The sequence below is a fragment of the Haliaeetus leucocephalus genome, unplaced genomic scaffold (assembly GCF_000737465.1).
Source record: "Haliaeetus leucocephalus isolate CR32 unplaced genomic scaffold, Haliaeetus_leucocephalus-4.0 Scaffold730, whole genome shotgun sequence".
Classification (NCBI taxonomy): Eukaryota; Metazoa; Chordata; class Aves; order Accipitriformes; family Accipitridae; genus Haliaeetus; species Haliaeetus leucocephalus.
This window is the reverse complement of record NW_010973166.1, coordinates 2,118,427-2,142,484: the sequence shown is the minus strand read 5'-3', so window position 1 is coordinate 2,142,484 and position 24,058 is coordinate 2,118,427. Positions and strand designations below refer to the sequence as shown.

The 24,058-nt window shown below is 45.1% G+C and overlaps 1 protein-coding gene across 1 annotated transcript; it reads left to right on the top strand.

The window, feature by feature from the left end:
- The first annotated feature begins 880 nt into the window (after positions 1 to 880).
- On the top strand, positions 881 to 23,285 carry TNN (tenascin N). Its single transcript, XM_010580726.1, is given in 17 exon segments — positions 881 to 1,292; positions 2,287 to 2,664; positions 5,986 to 6,249; positions 7,140 to 7,325; positions 7,859 to 7,948; positions 9,986 to 10,249; positions 12,043 to 12,108; positions 12,111 to 12,291; positions 12,750 to 12,919; positions 13,857 to 14,120; positions 17,516 to 17,646; positions 18,167 to 18,299; positions 19,167 to 19,318; positions 20,428 to 20,524; positions 21,219 to 21,386; positions 22,080 to 22,243; positions 22,836 to 23,285. Coding segments are annotated over 17 exon segments (3,267 nt in total). The 3' UTR covers positions 22,983 to 23,285.
- The last annotated feature ends 773 nt before the right edge of the window (positions 23,286 to 24,058 follow it).

Below are 24,058 nucleotides of genomic sequence, written 5' to 3'. Positions count from 1 at the left end.
AACTCGGTTCCCCTCCTCTATGTCCAGCAGGCAGAGATGGGGACTCTAAGGCTGGGACTGACATTTGGTCAGGTCAGCACATGAGGTGCATTTACAGAACCATGGGCTGTGAGTGATGGGAGAAGGAAAGGGATGCTTAACAATGTGCTGCAGAAGGGTATGAGTTGTTTTCCAGCTCTATGCAGACATGTCTATTCCATCCCAGTGACACCTGTTCTGTGGTCCAGCTGATCTCCTTCCTTGAGAAAGTGTTCTATGCTTATATTCCCTGTACAAACTGACTTTTGGCATCCCCTTCAACACCTTTCTGAAAACATTTCTACCCATGCCTGAAATGTAGCTGTCCTGGGAAAGATATCTCATGGCATGATACATGTAAAGTGAGCAAAACTATCTTCCAAACATCTTGTACCAAAAGATGAATGTCAGGTCTCTGAATTTTTCATGCACACAGCATCAGCACAGTTACCAAGCTTCTAGTTGAAAACCATGCAAGCTGCTGGAGATTACTATAGCCAAAAAGATGATCAATAATCCAGATCACAGCTGGGAGACTTATACAATGTCTACTGTAACTGCAGGGGAATGAGGATTGCTATGGCATAATTAATAATTGCAATGGACCATGATACTAAGTCTCACTTGAAAGATGCAAATTTTAAACTCCTAGACTGGCAGTCTAGAAGCTCTTTTGTATCCAACTCATCCAGTGTGACTCTTCCAGGTACTGACCAACCTAGTACTGAATCAAGGCTAAACAGAATTTGGCTTTTACAAAATCATGTAAACCAGCTTTACGATCACACTTCTTATATTTTTCCTCTTCTTGAAAGCAGCCGTGCTGTTTGAGGGGTCAGTGCTGCCTCTGAAAGCCTACCAGATGGATTTCTTGAGGTGGCTTGCTTTCCCAATGGGAGTATTGCTGTGCTGTGCTCTTCAGACATCTGCTGTTCAACAACCTGCATCTCACAACTGCACCAGCAATGGTCAAAGAATATCCTTCAGCCACTCCTACAAGATTGACCTGCCCATGTCCTCTCAGATTAAGGTGGAAGCAGATCCGTTACAGCATGAAGACAACAGCAGGGTGCAGCTAGATCCTGGCAAGGCTGTGGAAAACGAAGAGCAGAATATAATCTTTAGGCACAACATCCATGTGCATGCACCCAAAGGGGACTGCGAAACTTTGACCCACATTAAGGGTCTGTTTGAAAGGATAGAGAAGCTTGAGAAAGAAGTGGCAGAGCTGAGAGAAGTTTGCAGCCCTCAGAAATGTTGTGGGGGAAGCCAAGGTAAGTAACAGTTGTTCTTACATCCCAGACACAGCCTATTTACTGCAGAGATTTGGGGACTGGAATCCATTTGTCAAGGTTATGGGGGTTCTCCGCAAGTGAATTGCTTGAGTCCTATGGATGGGATGGTGCTCTGGTTTCTGTGATGTGAAAGGAAATCTGAAGGTCCCAGAATGCGGTAGTACATACCATTTCTGGTACCAGCACAGGGGAAATCTCCCCAGGTGTCTCCCAGAAGTGGAAGGGAACAGTTCCTGAGTTTAACATAGGTGGAAGGATTCAGTGGAGGAATTTCTGTGGGAGGGTGGGAGATGGGGGAGGCACTTCTTGGTCCTGTCTTTTCCTTTCTCATTTTTCCCTCCAGAATTTTTGCAGTTGTTGAGAATTTGTCTTTTTATTTCCTCCTTGATAACTGACTAAAGAGCAGAGTTTATGATGATGATGTTTTCTGGTGGCCACTGGCCTTGCAGGTGATGAAAGTTTTACGCTGCATGGCCTCTAAGAAAAGATTTAACAAACTGATGTTGTTTGGGGAATGGAGACAGGAAGAAGTGCTGTCTTTGCTTACATGAAAAATACAGGTGTATAGCAGATGAGAATAATGTGCTCTCCATCTTTATAACAACTGTGGTGAGAAATGGTGAGCTTAAATTACAGCCAAGAAGATTCAGGTTAGAGTCTGTGAAAAGTTTTCTAATTGACTCTTTGGGATGGTCATGGAATCTGCATTCCTGCTGACTACAGTCAAATGTGTTGCGAAAGCCAAGGGTAGAGCTGGTCCTTCCTTGGACCTGGGGCAGATGGACAAGGTGATGTCTTCAGGTCTTTTTCAGCCCATATTTTCCAGTGATATTTATGCTTTCCTTTAATGACCTTGAACACACCTTTGCACTATCTGTCCGTTGCTATGTTCCTAATTTTTTCTTTCTTTTTTTATTTTGTCTCATCTGTGTGTCACACTTGCTGCTATGTATCCTGGTACTGCTCTGACCAGGTATCTCGCATTGCAGCGGCCATGGGACTTTCCTCTATGAGACTTGCAGCTGTAAGTGTGCCGAGGGCTGGGAGGGCAGTGACTGCTCCCACCCCACCTGCCCCAGCCACTGCAGCGGCCATGGGCGCTGTGACAGCGGGAAGTGTATCTGTGATGAACCTTACTTTGGTGAGGACTGCAGCCACCAGCTCTGTCCTGAGAACTGCAGCGGCAATGGGATCTGTGACACAGCCAAAGGGGTCTGCCAGTGCTACGAGGAGTTCATCGGAGAGGACTGCAGTGAGAAACGATGTCCCGAGGACTGCAGTGGCAATGGGTTCTGTGACACAGGAGAGTGCTACTGCCACGATGGCTTCTTTGGCCTTGACTGTTCCCAGGGTAAGATATGCCTGGGAGTTATTTCTCCCTTCTTTCTTTCAATCTGAGTTTCCCTCTCTACCTCCCATAAACATTTGGTTAATCCTGTAGGTAAGTGAAGCCTGGGGTCACCATGTTCCTCTCAGAATTCCTGCTGGGCTAGGGGTTGCTGACTGGTCCTTGTCTTCAAGAATTGCCTGGAAAACATTTCTGAGTTGGGGAAAGGTGGAAACACACTTAAAGGTAGTGTTAGTACAAGCCTGTGTGTAACAGCTGAAGGAGAGAGCAAAACTGAGTATGGAGCCACAGTCTGTTTCTTGACATATAAATGAGACAATAGAAGGTAAAAGCATGTTTGCTGCAGTGTGCACTGCTTGTGGATAAGGTAGTTGATTTGATAAAAACTGTGAGACAAAGGATGCATAAATCCTTTCAATAACCTCCCTTTGAAGTGAGGTCTTTGGGAAATTCTCCCTTATCCTGCTTTGTTACAAGGCGCTATGATTTGCCTGAAGACCTGACTGAGCTGATCTTGAGGTGTGTGTCCAGCAGTTTCTGCTTAATTCTGAGAAACCTATAACCACATGTTGATACTCTAGGCTTCAGCACTCAGCCTTTTACCCTGGAAGCTGCCTTTCCTTCTCAGCACATCACTCTTGGTCTAATCTTTCATGGTTCCTCATGAAGGAGAACTAGGTAACAGTCACACACCAAGCACCAGGTATTGCTCAGTAAGGGTTTGCAGTGACTCTACTCACAGGTCTTTTCTGCTCTGGATCATCCCTCACATCTCAGGCTTGATCTATCTGCTTAGAGGCTCACCTTTTATTTAGTAGATTATTTGCTCAAATTCTTCATCCAAACAAGAGCTCTCTGTCAAAACTTCACTTTTCCTACCCCTTCCACGCTATCCAGAGATGTTTCTGTGGCTCCAGCACTCTTCTGTCAGTAGACTGGGATTTGCTGCTCAGGAGGCAGCACCTTTACAGGTGGCAAGCAGAAGAGTTTCTCCCAGAGCAGAAACAATTCTCCCAGAGAACTGTTGCCCAGCCAGCCTCGGATCCTCTTCCTTTACACAACACCTGCAGCTCTTTTACAGGCTGTGAAAGTGGTCTCTGTTCTCTGAGTGAGCAAGCACTGCAGAGTTAATGCATATAGCACAATCCATTTTGCTACTGTTTCTGAGCGCTACACCTCCACCTCTGCTTAAGAACTTTAAGTCCAAAGGCAAATGGTTCCCATCTCAGCATCTGTAGCCAAGCACTCCTCTCCCATAGATGTCAAATTGCCTTTTCTGTTCCAATTTGGGTTAGATTTCTGCATCCTAGGAGATTTACACTGAGCACTGTTTTTATTTATTTATCATTATTATGTTCTTTTTTTATGTAACTCAGATCATGAAATGACATATTTTGTTGTATATTGCCATAGTAACTGGAATGTCTGAATATCTAGAAGTTACTATCAGACATGCAACAGTATAATTAATGTCTTGCAATTCCTCCTGAAGGAGAAATAGAGGACAAAGACACACTGAACAGCAGATATTGGCCTGTGCTCTTTCTGGACTTTGTTTACTGGCACTTCAAAATAGCACTGTGGGGTATCTGAAGATTAATAAACCAGCAGTTTAAAACAAAATTATCCACAAAACCAGTTTTTTGGTATCTCAGCACAATATTCATTTAACCAGGAAGTCTTTGTGTTGATGCTGTACTCAGGATATTGGAACAGAAAATAAAGAGGGGCTCTTTGCTGTTCCCAGGGGAGCCAGGGCTCCCAACAAGCCCCCGTGTGAGCTCTTGGCCCAGCGCTGGATCTATACATGTGCTGCTCGTTTCCTGCTTCCTGAGGAGAAGCTGCCTGATGGAGAGAGATTGACGAGAGCAAGCGGAACACAAGATGGACTCTGGCACGGCCCACAACCACCCATCCTCCTAATTCACCTCGGCAATTAGTGCTGTGCCTGTGATGAACCGTTTTGCTTCAGGCTACGAGGTCCTCTGCTGTTGGAGCACAAGAGGAGGAGGTTTTCAAGGGTTACCAAGTCCAGGCAGTGCCTCCTTCCCCTTCACACCCCCGGCTCTGACCAGGAGCATTTCTGTCAAGTCCTGAAGTGCTTGGGTTTGTCATGTAGGCTGGAGAAGGTGGCTCTGGTGCATCTCAGGGCAGAGGAAAAAAACATGTTGCAAAAGTAGATTCCCCTGGGCTAGAGAGTCACCGCCTTGGCAGGAACCCCTCATCAAAATGTCCTGCTTGGAAACACAAACTGTCCTAGGCATTGTCCTAAACAGTTGATTCTGGTTTCTTATGCCACATCTCTCCTCCTCGAGAGGCAGAGACAATGCTCTCTGAACTACGCTTAGACAAGGCATAAACCACATTGTATGTATTTAGGTTCTTTATTATTTTACTGCAAAGCTGGATTATTCAAATCCAGCTCCTATATCACAAGGAGAGGCAGGATGAATGTTCTCACATTTTGTACAAAGTTTTCATCACAAGCAATGGCATGCACATATTGAGGGTGGAATTTCATGAGAGCTGTGAATTACACAAGGAAATGAATGCTGCCTTTCAAGTGAGAAGAAACTCATGATGCTATCTGACCTAATGTTGCTGATACATGCCTTTTTACAGGCACTTGCTATCTATTTTGTTGCTATTGGTTAGTGTCTTGCTAATGAAATACAGCTGGTAGATGGTTTGATCAGTTTATGATGTGCTTACTTATAATTAAAATCAGGAAAACTTTCTGATGGATGTTCTACATTGACTGCTCTTAAGGGCTGCTTCAAGACACTGATGAGCTTTCTGTCTTGTGGCAAAACGGTTAAGGCACTGTTGGTGTCCTGAAATTTATTATGTGCGGCAGATTTGCCCAGGTCTCTGCCAGGCACCAAGTGTAAGTTTCCATCAGTATAAAGGCTCAGTTTGTTACCTCTGCTATGGAGAAGCTGTGTTCCCCAGTTTTGGGGACCAGCTGACATTTTGAAATAACTCTGACAGTGATACAAAAAGAAGGTTTTGGCTTGTCTTTCTCTTCCTAGAGGCATGGGAAGGGACAGCTTTATGAGAGAGTTTTCCTCATGCCAGTGTGGGTTTAGAAGCTGGAAAGAGTCATCCAGGAAATTACTGTATTTGTTACTGGCTGCAGTATTCATTTGTATTTAATGATATGCTGTTGAGCAGAAGGAACTGGACAAATCCAAGATGACTACAGACTGGGAGTTCTAGTTCTGTGCTTTCCTTGTATTCAAAATAGGTTTGAAAAAACTTCTTGCTTGGCTGTGTGACAAGACATTGTCCTCATTGCAGTGTTTTTCTTCATTTCTCTTCTAGTGCTTGCTCCTCAGAACCTGCAGCTACTGAACTCCACAGAGAACTCTCTGGCTGTCGGCTGGGATCCAATGATTGATGTAGATAATTACCTCATTAGCTATTATCCAGTGGGGTATGAGATGTTGGTGAAACAAGTCCACGTGCCCAAAGAGCAGCTCAGCTATGAGATTGTGGGTGTCCACCCTGGCACCACATACAATGTCACGCTTCATCATGTGAAGAAGGGGATTGCCAGTGAGCCCAAGTATCTAGAAGCAAGTACAGGTAGGAGCAGGAAGCATTTTTCTTCAGAGTCAGAAGCCGTAGATCTTTAAAGTTAGATTCAAACAAGTGGAGTGAATTGTTTGGCTTTGTAGGTTTGTAATGTCCTCTCTGAGTGCTGGAGAGCACTTTCTCTTCCCAGCCTCAGTTGCAGTTTTCTGTCATTGTTCTTTTCTGGAGACTCTGTTCCCAGATACATATCATTAGGACTGAATGTATTGCAATTTTCCCCTCTTTCACTTTATCTTGTCCAAATCCTACTTGCATTGACACACCTGAATTCCAGGGAATCTGTAATGTTGCCTGCTGCAAGAAGCAGGAATGGAAGCATGCACAATAAAGCCAGCATGTTATTAGAATAGTGCACTGTTTGACTGGATGCAGAAGGGACTTTAAAGTAGGCAGGATGTCATTCCTAGGTACTAATTTGCCACATATGTCTGCATCAGCGAGTTTTCCTCATAGTCTCTTCCCAGGACTGAATGAGCCTGATGCTACTGAGGTTAGGAGGTTGAGTGTGGAAAGACTGCATGTTTGAAGCAGTCTCTCGAGAACTGAAAGTTTGTTAGCAGCTGATATTATGCTATCTGTCTGCACTTGGCAAAAACAGTGAAAAGTTTGGTCATTTTGACATTTTTCTTGCTTCTAGCACAACAGGTGGGAGCTGAGAGCCAGACAACTCTTGAGTTGGAGTGTTACCATGGATAAAATGAAGCTTGTTGAAATAATGGTTGTACTGTACTTGCTTAACTCTTCAGTTTGGCTGATGAAAATGTCTTGGGTCTCAGAGCAGGTGACTGGGCAGGGAGGAGGAATGTTTAGCAACTTCCTATCTTACATCTACCTTTTCATGCTGATGCTGCTTCCTCACGGTCCTCTGCTGTCCTTCCCAGTCCTGTCTGCACTCAGTGCCATCTGGGTGACAGAAGAGATGGAGCACTCCCTGGAAGTGGAGTGGGAGAACCCACCAACAGATGTGGATTATTACAAGCTGAAGTTCAGATCCCTGGTGGGGATGGATGAGAAGCAGGTCATGGTGCCCAAAAGCAATGACCCTAAGAGCAGACACATCATGACTGGTGAGTACTTGTGGGTATTCCAAACTGGGCAGGGGCAGGGAGAAGTGGCAGGAGCAATTGATGGTCAGACCATAGACCTGAGAGGATTCTTCTCTCATGTGTGGATTGCCAGTTTTCCTTCACCTCCTACCTGCCGTAGGCCAGGGTGAGATCTATTGGGGTTCCCCTATCCCATAATGGTGGGTGTCTCCACAGGGAGAAAGCTTCTGTAGCCTGTGGATAGCAAGTTACAAGGTATATTTATTCAGCTTTAATTCTGTCCTTGTTAGGAATGAAGTATATTCTTCTGTTTCAGAGCTGGTAAGACTGATATTTTGGAAATCCCCGCTTACTGTAGTCAATGTATGCCCTAAGGGCAAGGCTGGACCAAGTGTTATCAAGGCATTCTCAAGACAAAAGGAAGTTAGATGGAAATCTAAACTTTAAGTTCCTCTCTGCTACAAACCTAGAACTGGATAGACTAAAAATAGCTTTCTTTAAGAAAAATTACGTCTTCCCTCATTGTTGGTGATGCTTCCTTTTGCTCTTTGTAGGCCTGAAACCTGGCACAGAGTACGAGGTCACTGTCATACCCATGAAAGATGATACAGAGGGAGAACCATCTTCAGTGAGTGGTAGGACTGGTACGTGGAAAGTTCCTTTTATGATAGTGATGTTACTACAGGGTTTGGGGACAGATCTGTCAAGATCGCAGCACAAAAGGTGCACTTCATGTATGACCTGCAACCAGGTCTGCTTATATCTTGTTTAAGCTTGTCTACACTGTATATTAAACACTAAACCTAGCCCTAGCTCAGACTTTTGCCTTGGTTTTAAACCTACAGTAACTTCACCCTTAACTTGACTAACGGCTCCAGCCAGACACAGGATAAGCATAGTAAGCTGGCCTCTGTATGTAATAACAACCCTCAAACGAGCTCAGAGCTACGTCCAGCAGTAACTCAAAGTTTGCTGGTTCATGACTTCCCTAACTAGGTCATTGACAGGATGACCTTGGTTAAACCTAGCACACATGATTTGTGGTCTGGATATGGCCCTTCCTTATGGATCTTCTGGGCAGCTGGTGCTGCTGATTTTTCTGATCTCTGAGCCCAGCAGCAATAAGGAAGAGGATAAGTTCTTCTTCCTTCCTGTATTGCCTGGCTCCACCATTATTTTGCTGTTCACCAGACTGAACAGAACAGTTGGACTGAGGAGCAGATTAGCACACCGTTGCCAGGCCTGCATTTCCACTGGGGACTATAGTCCCAGCCTGCTGTGTGGTCTGATACACCTGTGGAGGTGAAGCTGTGCTTGTCCAGTGGGCTGCACAGCCCCACAGCCCTGGCATTTCTGTAGTAGCTTGAGTCTTCACCTCTTATGTGCGAAATGACTGAAGAGGCTTCAGCTACTTGCTGACCCTTAGAGGTTGATGCTTTGGACTGCTTCATCTTGTAATGGAGCCTGAGTCAGATGTAGTAATCATGTCCAGCATGGGGAGAGCACAGAAGCATCTTTAAGCTGACTTCTGCTCCGACTGTGTGCTCAGTACAGCTCAGAAGGCCTGGCAGGTTCTATTGTTACTTGCCTTATTTTTCCTGTAACTGGCAGCCTAGCCATTCCAGACCTGAATATTAAAGCAGATCTGGAAACCCTGTTGGTTCATTAATGTTTCAAGCTCTTAAAAAAAACCAAACAAAAAACCCCAAACAAACAAACAAACAAAACCAAAAAAACCCCAACAGAATATTTTTGAGCTATTATGTTGCAAAAGAGAACTTGGAAAAATTTTGAACTCTCATTCTACCTGCAAGATTCTGGAAACTCTGAAATTTAGCTCTCTTACAAAAGCATAGGCATGCTGCATCCAAAGACTGAAAAATCCCAAATCAGGCCTGACATTCCTGATGTAATGTAAATCCTCTTGTAAATTATTCCTTTAAAAGAAAATTGATTTAAAACAACAAAACCTACAACCTCTGTACTGCCATTGTAAGGCTGCTCTTCTGACCTGTGTAGATTCTGATTATTTGGAACACCCTTGCCTTGTCTGTGAAGAACAGCTTGAAAACACATGGGGGCTGCAGAACTTCTTAAAAAGGAAAAAAAAAAAAAAAAAAGATGCACAATGACTAATCTTGCTCATATTCTTATGTAACCCCTGGAATTTAGGAGCTGCAACTAAGACAAATACGAGATATTGCAAGAGCTACCACTAAATTCTGATTCATCACCTAAAATAGCAGAAGCCTCGGGGGAGTCTGAGAGACAGGTCTGCAGGGTAGGCAGAAAGGGAAGAGCAACAAACGGCTGATACCAGAGGCAGAGAAAGGATGGGGACTATACTTGGTGCTGTGAGGAGGGCAAGTGAGAAGGTAATGCTCAAGTTGGTACCCATGGAAGGTGAAGCAGGTAGCCTGCAAGCTCTTCCTGCAGAAAAAAATGCAAGGTTTCATCTAAATGGTAGAACAGTCCTGCTTTCTCCCCACTCTGACCATGCTGGTTTCTCATGGATGCCTTTCTTTCTCGAGGGGCTGTAGGGGGGAACCTAGGTGACTGTGTTTTAACTGGCCGAAGCCACAAAGCAAAAATGAAGGAAATGTGCACATGTCGTGACAGGTATTGTAGTGGTTTAATTCAGCTGAAGTTTCCTCATTCTGCACTCTGACGTGTTCTCTCAGGAGTTGATAGTCCAACCAATGTGGCAACTGACCGAGTGACAGAAGATACAGCCACTGTCTCATGGAATAAAGTTGAGGCTCCCATAGACAGGTACATGGTGAGATACACCTCAGCTGATGGGGACATTAAGGAGATAGAGGTGGGGATTGAAAATGACATCATCACCTTACTGGATCTGAAGCCAGGCATGGAATATGTCATCCACATCTGGGCAGAGAAGGGACCCCAGAAGAGCAAGATGGCAAGCATCAGAGCTGTGACAGGTAAGTTGTAGCAGCAGCAGCAGAGGGAGCTGAGTTTGAATTTCAAACTCCTTCATCAATTTCACTTGTTTTAGTAAAGCTTCTCCTGTTTTGCATAGGTTTTTAGTGAGGCAAAACAGTCATGTCATTCTTCCTAGTGTGGCTGAACAGGTCTCCAGCTCAACTTGAAGACTTTGTTTTGAGTCCTGTTGTGGGCAGACCCTATGGCAAGGCACCAGTTACTATTGGTACAGAGAACAATGAAACACAACCAAAACTAAAGCCTCATAACTGGAACATGTAATTTGTGCCTTGCTTTTAAAATGTCATAAACCACCTCCAAGCTTTTCTTTGGATGACTGTTGTGGCCTTTCCCAACAGGACAGGGGGCTCACACATTTTGCACAGGTAGTCATGACAGAGTGTTTGTTAAAAAGGAAAAACAAATTTATTTGGATCATGGCATAAATTAAGAATCACATGGGGAATCAAATCTCCCAAATAGGACGTTTGGTCACTGTCCCTTGGTGACAGGGAGTCTCCATTGGGAGGGTGCTTGCAGCAGTGTCTGCAGCCGGATTGGGAAACTGCTTGAACTACTGTTTTGCTCAGTTCTTATAATCCAGCCAGCCATGGTCCAACATGGCTGTGTGTACAGGAGCAGTTTCTACTGACTATTTACAAATGTCTTATCTATGTGCAATCTGCACTTCTACAGCAGAAATTACCTAGGGGAGTGTTTGGGATGGTCCACTCAGGATGTTAACCACCAAACAAATTTAAGCGTGTAAATCGGACTAGACACAACGGGAGCTGCTTCAGGGAATTTGTAGGACTGTCTGAAGTTCTCACCCAGAGGGCATCAGTAAGGATCAGTCAAATGCTTAATTATGAAGCTCAGTCAATCACCTGCTTTCAAGTTGGTGCATTGTCTCAAGCCAGCCCATGTTCTTACTGAATCAGGTGACTGGCTGGGAAGCTCCTGGACCACCCAGGGAGTTAAGGAGTTAAATGCACTGCATATGCATACAGGCACAGCCCATACCCAGCTGCAGTGCAATTATAACTAAAGAGCAAACTTGATTTTCATATTACTTGATTTTCATATCACACAAGAAAATGATTCACTTGATTTTTTTTTTTTGCCACAGGTGAGCATCTGATACTGCTAATTAGCTGAGCTGTGATTATTCAAATGCACGTTCCCAGTGTGCACCACTCTAGGGTGACACAAATGAGCCTCAGCATCTTTCATTAAAATGAGAAGTAATGTATTTTCATCTCACAAAAGGGGTGAGATTAGTACACATGGGTGGAAAATCACAACTCTTACTGTAGCTAATGTGTGGTAAATCATAGTGCAGCTAAGCTGGTGTGTGGTAAATTACAGTGTGGCTGTTAGGTGGTTGTGCATTTGTACCCTGGAGTTTAGACCCTGCAGCAGAATAAGCCAGAATAAGAAATGCTGCTCCAATAATTTGAGAGGCGTCTGCAAGTCCTTCGTTGCTCAGGCTGCTAAGATGTATTTAGCAGTTCAGTGAAGGAAAAAACAAAACAAAACAAAAAAACGTGCTCTGTGTAAAGGTTACACGCTGTTGGGCTGTCCTCAAAGGGCCATGTTCCTGCAGGCTGTGTTGTGATAGTGACTTGAAGCTCATGAAATCTAGCATCATGTTTCCATCTGTGAAAAGGGCAGGGGAATGGTTGTAATAACAGGAGGAGATTGAAAGTGGCTTTTTTCTAGTGGAGAATGTGAACATAGTCCTTACTAGTGCTGTTGCCTGGTTCTTCACCTTGAAACCTTCTCTGAAAACATTGCCAGTCTAGTGTCCATGTAGTGGCCAGATGGCTGACAGAAGACATAGTCACAGTCTCTTGGGGGGGGTCTGGCCTCTGATAGACAGGTACTTGGTGAGATACAACACAACTGATGGGGACGCAAAGGGCATGGAGGTGGGGAAGGACAAGAACATCACTGCTCTGACAGGACTAAAGCCAAGCAAAAAGTATGCCACCGGTCTCTGGGCAGAAAGGGGAGCCCAGCAGACATCGAGCTGTGACAGGTAGGAAGTTTTGCTTTGGTAAGAAATAATCTTGTTCCAGGAGAGCTGCATTTCAGATGGAGATTCTGAGCAGGTGATTTGGATTTTGGGTTAATTCCCAGAGCAAGGCAAACTAATTCCTAAACCCAGGCAAGAGACTGTGATCTTCAGAAAGCAAAATACAGTAACACCATATTCTGCATGGGCTTTCCTCTCCGCCTGTGCAGGGTTGGCTGTGCTTTTGTCACTCCCCAACAAAAAGCCCGGTTGTTGCAGCTGTAAGGAGGAGACCTAGACCCCAGCTGAAATACCTCAGAATTGGGCACCTCCCAGCTTTGTAGTTCAGGCCCATCCTTGATAAGAAATAAAGGATGAGAAGTGGAAGAAATTGGCAGGGCCCTTGAGGGGAAGGAGTAAGTGTAGCCTCATTGGGACAACCAGTGTTCTTCAATCCTAACTGTTCCTACAGAAATGAGCAGCCCAGCTCACCCTGTGCAGGAGCAGAGGGCTGACTGGCCCTACCAAGGCTCGGCCACCTTGGCACTGACATGCAAGTTTGTTTACCAATGTGTCAAGAATGGCAGGACTTGCAAGCAGTTAGCACCTAGCACCTGCAAGCAGTTTTATCTACCTTGCCCTGTATCCAACAGTACAGAATGATTTGGCTCCACAAATGGTGATATCCAATGGGACTTGCTTAAGTGTCAGTTATTTACACTGCATGATTGTCCTGGTTTCAGCTGGGATAGAGTTAATTGTCTTCCTAGTAGCTGGTACAGTGCTATGTTTTGAGTTCAGTATGAGAAGAATGTTGATAACACTGATGGTTTCAGTTGTTGCTAAGTAGTGTTTAGACTAAAGTCAAGGATTTTTCAGCTTCTCATGCCCAGCCAGCTAGAAGGCTGGAGGGGCACAAGAAGTTGGCACAGGACACAGCCGGGGCACCTGACCCAAGCTGGCCAACAGGGTATTCCATACCATGGGACGTCATGTCCAGTATAGGAACTGGGAAGTGGCGGGGGGGGATCACCACTCAGGGACTAGCTGGGTGTCGGTCAGCAGGTGGTGAGCAATTGCTCTGCACATCATTTGTACATTCCAATCCTTTTATTATTACTGTTGTCATTTTATTAGTGTTATCATTATCATTATTAGTTTCTTCTTTTCTGTTCTATTAAACCGTTCTTATCTCAACCCAGGAGTTTTACTTCTTTTCCCGATTTTCTCCCCCATCCCACTGGGTGAGGGGGGGAGTGAGTGAGCAGCTGCGTGGTGCTTAGTTGCTGGCTGGGGGTAAACCACAACAATGATCAAAACACAATTTATAGCTAAAGGTAAAACTTCTATTAGATTTACCAGTTTGAGCTGGAGTAAAAACCAAGCAAGCTTTTGGACACGCAAGCCCTTTTTAGGTCTTTGGGCATAGAGTCATTTCCCAAAGCTCATCTGTTTTCTCAAATATATTTGATAGTCTAATAAAACATACTACCTCTGCCTATAAAACTTGTGTTGTCTGTGTCTTTAGACCATTGTGATTACCACAGCACTGTACTAAAACTTCTAATAATTATGACTTTTGATTACAGAAATTGACAGCCCAACTGAGCTGTTGACTGACCAGGTGACAGAGGATGCAATTACTGTTTCCTGGAACAAGGTCCAGGCTTCAATAGACAGATACAGAGTGAGCTACACCTCAGCTAATGGGGACACAGAGGAGATGGAAGTGGGAAAGAATGAGACTACGATGACTCTGACAGGACTGAAACCTGGCATTGAATATGTCATCTTCCTCTGGGCAGAGAAAGGAACCCGGCAAAGCAAGAGGCTCAGCACTGAGGCAGTGACAGGTATTCCAGAGAATCTTTGTGCTTCTACATGACACTGTTGTGGGAAGTCATCTCAATTTCTGTCCCATTTTCTTCTGGCCTGTTGCAGAGCATATACTAGACATTGGTTTGTCTTTCTGGTCACCTGTGGTGTGGGGACATCCATGCTACAGGCACCTTCAAGGTTCAGATAGAGATGGTGCTAAGCCTAGAGAACTTTTAGGAACTAATGACTGCTTTGTTAGTTCAGAAGCTATCAGCCTGGTCTGAGGTTCACAGCACTTTGCTAAAGCATTGTAGTCCTCACTTATCAGCTTTGCCTGCTCTTTTTGGTCTTCAGGTATGCTAAGCTTTGCAGATGTGGCTGAGCTCTGCCTCATAGCATACACTACTGCTGTTGAATCCTGCCTAAACTTAGAATGGTTCAACTAGTGTCACTGGTAAGAATAGTATTTATCAATGAATCAAGACTTGGAAGGAAACACCCCTATTTTAATCATCTCCCAAAACATGAAAGGGTAGCGAATGGTTTGAGCCTGGATAAAGTCTCTTAACTATCAGTAATGCCTTTTGTATAATTAAGGTTTTCGCTTACAGAAGTTGGCTGCTTAGCTAGGCTGAAGACTGATTGGCGGGGTACACTGCTAGCGCTTCCTGGGAATGAGGGAGGGATGGGACAGGACAGAGGTCTTGCTATCCTGATTAGTTTGGAGCCAGACGTGGTGTGCATTATTTGTATCTGGGCAGGGAAAAGAAGCAAGGAGAGCAAGAGGGCAGGCATACTCTCATGGGTGACCTGTGGAAATCTTGGAGTGTGATTTTTGTAGCTATGGAAAGAGGAATGTAGTTTCACATGGTGAATTAGCTGTGATTATGTTCTCCCTTGGCCGCTTCTTTTACTGAGGACTTCCTTCCTCAGTCATAATGTAGAGAAGCATTACACCTTGTTGGTACCTCACAGCTCAAAAAGAGGTATTTGTGGGAGAGGCTGATAAAGGGGAGCAGGGTGTTGGTGCTGCCTCAGTCTCTCACATCTTTTTCTTTGCCTCACTGTATCCGCGTCAGCTGGGACTCCAGGGCCATAGGTGGTCCCAAATAACTGATCTAATGGATCTGTCTTAAGGTTCATAAGATTTAGGTTTGACATAGCCTCAAATTTCAGTTGGACCTTCTTCTGCACAATCATTCTTCCCTGTATCTCTACTTGATATTTTAGTCCTGAGGCCTCAGTCTGAAGATGGCTGTGCCTCGGTGTCTTACCTTATCTTACTCCAGTTCTACATTGTCAACAGCACTCTGTATCCATTGGCCTTGCTAATGTACTTTTTCCTAGTTTATGAATCAAGCTGGTGTGAGATGAGCAGCTGAAGCTTAGATTTAGGGCAAGATGCCAGACAGCTCCCCAGTGCTTACAGAAGTTGAGGGCAGCTGGTGGGGACAAATGGAGATCTCTTGAGGCCAAAAGACTGAATCTGTCTGGAACTAGAAATGCAAGGAGAGTTTCAGCAAATTGAAATGTTTTTTTTTTGAACTGGAATGAAAATGGGGACACCTGGAAGTTTCACATGAAGTGAAAATGCTGGGAGAGGGAATGCATTTAGCATTAGTAGGAATATTTTTGAAATATCTGCACAAAAAAACCCCCACATACTTTTTGTGTGTGTGTGTGTGTTACATTTCCAAAAGTAATAACACTTCTGCTAAAATAATACAACTTCTGAGGGGGAGGAAACAACCAAAACAACCCCCAAAACCCAAAACATTTTCTTACTCAAGGTGATGGCTGATTATTCCTTAGCATTAAAACCGGCTGTAGCAGGGAGCTGTTCTGCGGTGGTCCGCTGCACCCGTGGGAACTGCTGACTGGCCTTTTCAGAGCAGTGCTGTGAAACTGTAGACTCTAAGGCTGCCCTTCCCGTCCCTTACTTCTCGTGATGGATTTGGTACCTTTTAGCTCCCTCTTCTGTCCAGCGGGAGGTATACATGTAGTGAGCTACTGTAAGTTTTCTGGGTCGTTTTACTTAAAATAAATTGTTTAGTGGTCTCGCAAATGACGCATGAATTCATTAGATAATGAACTAATGCTTAACTCACGACCCTAGCGAAAGGTGGTCTTCACTTATAGTGAATAGCCAGTGTTTTAAACAACATGCTGCGTGAACTTTGGTGTTACTGTCCCTGTTATTCTCCTTGTGTTTGGTGTTTTGATTTCTTCTTCTTTGCCTTTGTATCTATTTTAAGCGGTAACCCTACACAGGAGGAGTGCAGCGTTTCCTGGGAGAAACTACACTGCTCCACTCATTTATCTAAGATATAGCTTAGCCTTGTCTTTCTCTGTGGCCTTTTCGCAACTGTAATATTTCACTGATGCGTTATACTGTTGTTATGCTTATCCTCATAGTGCTCTTCAAGGTCTGGGAAGTGTTGTTGCCTGGTTAACGGACAATGACATGCCCATAGTCCCCCAGGGAGGTTTGTGGAAGAGCAGGGAATTGAGATGAATTATTCAGTTACAGCTTGCTATAAACTCAGATGTACTTCAGGGTTGGAGCACTCTTCCCCGAAGGCCAACACTGTCCACCAAGAACCTTCTCTCTAAAACTTGGAAAGCTGGACAAACCTTACTCCTTAAATTGTTTTCCTTAAGATGGTCCCAAAATATATGGAATATAGCAAGCACAGGATGAAAATTAGGGAGAGGCTGCTTCCATTGTTGTTACTTCCAACTGAGCTTCAGAAATTGCTTTTATCCTGAGGGAAGCACTGCAGCCCTATTGTGGGTATCTCATAAGATGCTTCTTGACAACTGCTGTGAACTGGCATTGCTTAAAAATAATTCTGCTCGTGCTGAACTTGAGTAGTCTGACCACACAGGAAAAGTCTGGCTAAGCCTTTGATGTCAGTGAAGGAGCTGGTGTCCCATATACAGTACAGACTAAACTGTAAAGCTGTGGATTTCTTTGTATTCCTGCATTTACTAAAGATGGCTGAAGCACGACAACAATAAAGCTTGTGAAGTCATTCTTCATCTGCAGTAGGGAAACAAGGTGTAGGGGCTCTCAGCAGGCCACACTAGGGCCATGGTCCAGGATTGAGGCGTAAAGCCCAAACCTGACCTATCCGTGAATGCTCCTCAGAGATGAGCCTGATGCAGATTTCTCAGGCAGATGTGTCAGGAGCTCCTGGGCTCTATACAGCTGACCCAATTGCAGGGCTTCACAAAACATCCCAAACCAGATCTGTAGCAGACCTTGCCGTGTTTGGTTTAGGCTTCTGCTGCTTGCAGGCTATGAAGGTCACTGGGTGACTTCTGTACTTCCCAGTTAACAGGATCAAGCATTGAAAGCTCAGCCCAAGCCCTGCACTGCAGTTGCATTTCATTTATGCAATGGGACTCGAATTTTCTTTTCCAATAGAGATTGATCCTCCCAAGAACCTCCGTGTATCAGATGTGACTCATTCTACTGGTGTGGTTACCTGGACTCCTCCTGCAGCACAGATTGATGGCTACACTCTGACCTACCAGGGTCAAGATGGCACAAGCAAGGTACAGTGAATTCCTCTATCCTGCAGACCCCATTGAAATCACCCCTATGATTATGGGCTCTGCCAATTTGTTCTTGTGGGTATATGGACCACAGAAAAACAATTGTGAGAGGGAATCTATAGTATCCGCAGCCCAGGGAGGGAGAGCTTAAGGAAGGAGATGTGCTACTGTCATGAGTGGAAGCTGTGGAGGGACTTTGTGACAGTGGAATGCCTCTTCCCAACAGGTCTCCAGGTGCAAGAACATGATTGCTTCTTCACTTCACTTTTCTAACTTGCTATTACCTGTAAAGGCAGCACTCACCAGCGATAGGGTGTCCTAACAGTGCTTCTTGAGACCTTGCCCCAAATATTCCTTCTGAGGAGATGGACTCCATGTTTCAAGGATATACAGTGAATGTGCCTGTCTAAAACTACACAAGAAAAGCCCGTAAATGCATATTGAGTATGAGGCACTGTGGTACAGAAAAGCTAAATGCTATTCAGAGTTGTGTGGACCTTTGATCTGTTCTATTTGGCAGGAAGTACAGCTTGGTCCTAGTGAACAACGGTTTGTGCTGGAAGGACTGGAACAAGGAGTGAGGTATACCATCTTTGTGATGGCCTATAAGGGAGATCGCCAGAGCAGAAAGACAGACAGTACCTTCTCAACAGGTAGGAACTGGCCTTAGGTGTTGCACTTTCACCTGTGCTCTGCAGCTGTTGTGCTTTATGGTAGAGGTCAGAGATGGAGTTCATGTTCTACAGATGCACTGGGAAACTATGTGATCATAAGCAAACCATCTAGCAAATCAATGATATGTCTCCTGGCTGGGTGTCCATCCTAAGACACACCATCTGGAGGCTTGGAATCACAGTGGGATAGTGTGAGGGGAGATTGCCCATGCTGGTCAGTGCTGCTGGCAAACTTTGCTAGCCAAGTGCAGGACAAAGCCTGCTGGTGAGCTGCCAGTGGGCAGGAGAGATGATGATATGCTAGAGATCTTTCTGCACCATCCTAGTAATGGTAGGGCACAGCTGTTTAAGTACTCTTGTGGCATTGGGTAGCTGCCCAGGTTGTTTTCAGAGGTCAGGAAATGCACACCAGAATGGCAGCAAATCAAACAAAATCTCAAGCCAGCTTGCTGTGGAAGCCTCTCGTACTGTGCCAGTGCCCACAGGGGTTGCCAGTTGTGGACAAATTGTGAAATGCAGAGAAATTAAAGTCCCTGTTTACTGTCCTTCCCACCTTCACAAACAAGCGCTCCTCTTTCTGCTCTCACTGTGATGCAAAACTACAACTGTTGCAGCCTCTGGGGACCCACCCCGTCCGTGTGCCAGCTCCCAGGCAGTGGGGAAGGCTGCCAGCAGCAACCTGCTGATGCAACTGGGCACTGTGTGAGCACACAGTGGGGGCTGCTGCTTTCTTTACTTCTCTTCCAGTACCATTGTCCTTAGGAGATTCTGAAGGGTGTGAAATGCCTCCTCCAGCGCTATGGCCTGCTTTGCTGATGTGTAGTTTTGCTGCCTCTTTTCTCACAGTTAGCTTCCTCTACCCGTATCCTGCGGACTGCAGCCAGATGCAGCAGAACGGAAATGCCTCCAGCGGCATGTACACCATTTACCTGAACGGGGATGGCAGCAGGCCAATGCAGGTGTACTGTGACATGACCACGGATGGAGGCGGGTGGATAGTGAGTGATTCTTGCTTCTTTTTGGTTTTTTTTACAAATGTAATCAAATGGACCTGGTACTGGTATTAGCTGAGGCTCCTTTTGCTCTACTGCACTACTGTGTTTCAGCTCCTGCCTTGATGGAGTGGCATGTTTTGGGAAGGGTAGTAGATGCTGATATACCCCCTCAGACTGTCGGTAGGAATGCTTTGGGAGGCTGAATGGCTCAAAGGCTTTTTCATTGTTTGGCTGTGAATGCCACACAGGCATATATTACTGCTGATTGAGGGCAATGACTGAGTTATGACAGCTTAATGGGTTACCTCTTGCTGGTTGGGACATGGGAGTTGTCTATGAGGGTGGATTCAGCTGTGTCATAAGATGAGGTAGTACAGCTTAGTTTAACTGCCTTTCATAATGAGTTAACTAAGCTATATTATCTCGACCACAGTATAAAGTTATATGTATAGATAGTTAATGCAGTTCAGCTGATGCCTGTTAGTCTTTTAAATACTAGTGCTGTGAGCATGCCCGTGGATCCTGACCACATGGTAGTTGTTGAGTGGCTCAAAGGAATCTGGAGGCAGAAGCACAGATGCTTTGAGGTAGGGAATGTGTATGAACATGAAGGAGTGAATCTGAGGTTCTCCGATAGCCATCTCCCTAAACAGCTGAATAAAAATATCTTTATTCCCTTTTTCACCTTTCATTTTCAGTGATAAGTGATTTTTCACCACTGAAATAAATAGTTGTGTGTTACTGCCCAAGTCCCTCTGATTTTGGTGAAGTTTAGAAACACAAATGTCTTGTGGATCTTGTCTCTAAGCCTGTTTTGTCCAAGTGTTTAGATCACACTCAGATTCGTGCTGTCCATAGGCATTTGTGGAAAGTAAACTGTAAAATTTGCACAACTAAGCATTCACCCCAGTGCTTCTGTGCAGTCAGAAAATGGAAATGGATTCCCGTGTGTACCCCGCTCAGGTGCGGTGTACCATCAGCTAGAGTTGTCTGTTCCTGAATGCTTCACCTTTTCGTCTGTGTTTGAATCAGGATGAACATTTCTCATCCCCATCCTCTTTGTCTCTCCTCAACCTGTCACAAACTCTCACTCAGCAATCCTTGCTTTGCAGGTGTTTCAAAGACGGAGCACTGGCGAGGTGGATTTCTACAAACGCTGGAAAAATTATGTGGAAGGCTTTGGAGATCCCACTGGGGAATTTTGGCTTGGTACAGTACATGGGTGTCACCAGTGAAGAGCTGTAGATTAGCTCTGCAGAAGCACGTAAATGCTGAAATATCCTGTGCCTGCCACCCCCCCCGCCCCGCAAGCCTGCAGTCTTGAACTGTCAGCTTTTGTGTCTTCCTTAGAAATGCCAGTGAAGCACTGAGGGATTTCTAGGGCCCACTAAATATTTCCACTGACATCTTTGGGCTTTGGAGCAGTCCCAGAGCAAGCCAAACTCTGGAAAGGTTTATTTCAGGTTTGTGTGTTCCTATGAGAGGGGAAATAAAGAAACTGCATTTGTGAAAATGCAAAGACCAGGATACTACACAAAACTTGGTGTACTCGGTCATTTTTTGTCTGTCTTGTTCTGTTAGTGAACTCTGTGTGGATCAGAGAATCCAGCACTAAATAGGTCAAGGCCTTTGGAGCAAGAGTCTTTAAATGTTCTGGGAAAAATAATGTTGCACTACAGCCAATCTTGTGCGGGTTTAGGGCTGTTTGTTTTTTCTGATACTGCTGTCTCTTTCCAGAAAATGAGATAAGACAGCATAAACTTGGCAAAATGTCATGACAACATCAAGCAGGGAGGGAGGCAGGAAATAGCTGATTTAACAAAAATGACCACAGGGTGAGAGTCTAGGACTGCAAAGGCGAACAGGCTTTTGCTTTTTAAGAGTAATTCTTTTTTTCTTCTAGGTCTTGACAAGCTGCACAATCTCACAAGCAGCAGCCCCATCCGCTATGAGCTCCGGGTGGATTTGCGGACAGCCGGTGAATCTGTCTATGCTGTCTATGACTTCTTCCAGGTTGCCTCGAGCAGGGACAGATACAGGCTGTCGGTGGGGAATTACAGAGGCAATGCTGGTGAGGAGTGCCTTGTACTTGTGCTGTCTCTGCTTAGCACAGGGAAGCAAATGCTGGGACCTGGGTATTTGTTTTGCCAGTAGCGTGGGAGGGAGCTCGTTGCGTCAGGTTAGATCAGATGTGGGAGTCTTTGAGGAGAGAAGTCTGTACTTCCTAGGAAGACTGAGGAGAGTGTGCCCACAGGCCTGTCTCCTGTTGAAGACAGGAGAAACAGTTGCTTTTTCATGGGGAAGAGAGGGCTCTGTAACCCAGTGAGACACCAGCCGAAAAGGCAGACTGGGAAGCATATCCATGAGGTAACCTGTGCTGATGGGGGAGCAACTTCTGGGGCTTCCCAGCTGAGAAGTGCAAAAAAGTGGCTTTTGTTTAGGATGGGACTTTGCTCAACAGCAGTAGCTATCCTGGTGCTGGTTTCTGCCACTGGTGAATTCTTACCATTGCCATTGTATCCATAGTCTTCCACTTATCCTTTAATATCCTCTTGCGGTAAGGTTTAGATCTTCTGCTGGGAGAATCCAGCCCTTGGGCATGCTCTCTAATAGCAGCCCTTTAGAAATTATTGTCCAGACCTATCCTGTGCTGTTGTTTTTCCCCTGACAGGTCTGCTGTGTTCTGCCTGAAGGGTGTATAAGCCTTCAGGCTGAGCAACTGTAGTATCTTACTCCTATTCGTGTCTTTCATCCCTTCCCTTAGGGGATGCAATGACTTACCACAATGGCTGGAAGTTCACAACGTGGGACAGAGACAATGATGTCGCTCTCAGCAACTGTGCTCTGACACACCATGGTGCATGGTGGTACAAGAACTGCCACCTGGCCAACCTCAATGGGAAATATGGGGACAGCAAGCACAGCGAGGTGAGTGTCAGAGCTCTGTGGTGGTTCGCTCTTCTCCCTAGCCTTGAGAAAACACGTGGGGGGATGTCTCTTGTTCAAGCAGGAGAGATTGCCCAGGCTATCCTAATTAATTTCATTTGAAAGGAAAATGATCCATAAGGAAACTTATAGCTCTTGCTCTGTACTCCCTGGATCCAGAGGACGTGAGCTCATGGCCCCCTGATTCTTGTGGGCAGAGATACTTGAGGTGGAGCTGTCTTGATTTCTGAGGGGAACACATAAAAGAACACTCACTAGGAGCCACGCTAGGATGCTGGCTCACTGTCTCATGTAGTCTATACTTTGGCTTTCAGTGCATGCCTTGGCATGCATCTCATTGTACAGGCTTATTTTGGGCTTGAAGATGGCTCTGTCCTGTTGTGTTCCAAACTGGATAGAGATTTGATTTATATTAGGAGTGTCTAGAAGACTGACTATAATTACAGTCAAAATCTGGTGAACAATAGCATCTCTGTTTATTGGAGGGTTAAATGGTATTAGAGGGGGGCAGTGGTAGACTTCTAACACCTGGTCTGGGTGCTTTAGTAAAAGAAATTCCTTGGTCTCTTCCCAGGGTGTGAACTGGGAGCCATGGAAAGGCCATGAATTCTCCATCCCTTTTACCGAGATGAAGATCCGTCCTCAGTCTCCCAGTAATGAGCCAATCCTGGAGAGGAAGAAGAGGTCTCTACCAGGGAAGAGGAAGGAGATTAGGTTTTAAATTGAATGTTGTGCAGTACCCAAAGATAATGATTCAGTATTTCTTAACAAAGTCAGATTCAGATAGCTTTCTCCAATACATTGGAGACAATTGCTGACCAACGTGCACCCGGGGACCTCTGGATCTGCAGCCCAGCCTGCTTCCAGCCTTTGGAGCTCCTGATGGGTGATCTGTCAGAGACTGGGAGGGGGCTTGTGGGGAGCATCCCATTTGTAGCTCCCCTGGTTGGCTAAACATGACAAGGACCTGCTTGATCCAATGTGTGCAACTTCTATGAATTTTACATAAACCAAGCTTTAACACATGCTGTTCTTTCTGAAAACCCAGGCTCCTGACTCCTCTTAATTCTGTCCTCTGGTGTCATCCACTTCAGACTTCAAAAAATTAAATTTGAACCCATTAAAATATAATAGTCTAACTTACATGAGAGAGTTTTCCTGAGATGATCCCCTCTCCATGTCCTGGTCTGTGGTCCTCTTTTCCTTTCCCCTCATCATTTGGGGCACATACCCTACTCTTCCTGCAGTCAAAGAGCTGGGTTTTGGGAAATGTCAGGCTGCTGGCAAGGCTTGTTAATCCAGATGAGGTCTGTAGTCTGGGTTCCTCAACCTCCAGTATTGCATCTCTCCAGGTTAAAATCCTGCTCTCTATTTTGCTTGTCTCTTCTTGTCTCCCACCCTGAAGAAAAGCCTGAGGAGACATGCAATAAATTAATGTTCACACTCCTGGGTGAGGCCCAGAACAGGGTGAGTGTAAGGGCTGTACTCCTCCAAGCTCTGCCCCCCCATCTCAAACCTGCCTCTTGCATACTCCTTGTCTAAGAGGCTGCTTACAGACCATAAAAATAATTCTCTATCTGATTGTCCCATCTGACACCTTCTGCTTTTTCATTAGCAGTGTGGTAGCTAGTGATGCTGAAGTGATAATGCTTATCATCTGCCTCTAAAACGAGCATCTCAGAGTTAAACTGATCCTGCATGCCTTCCCTCGGGCCCCAGTGCATGTTTTCACATTTGGCTGCTTGTTTTCCTCACAGCCATAAAGGTGAGTTTTATTTTCTTTCCCTGAGCAGATAT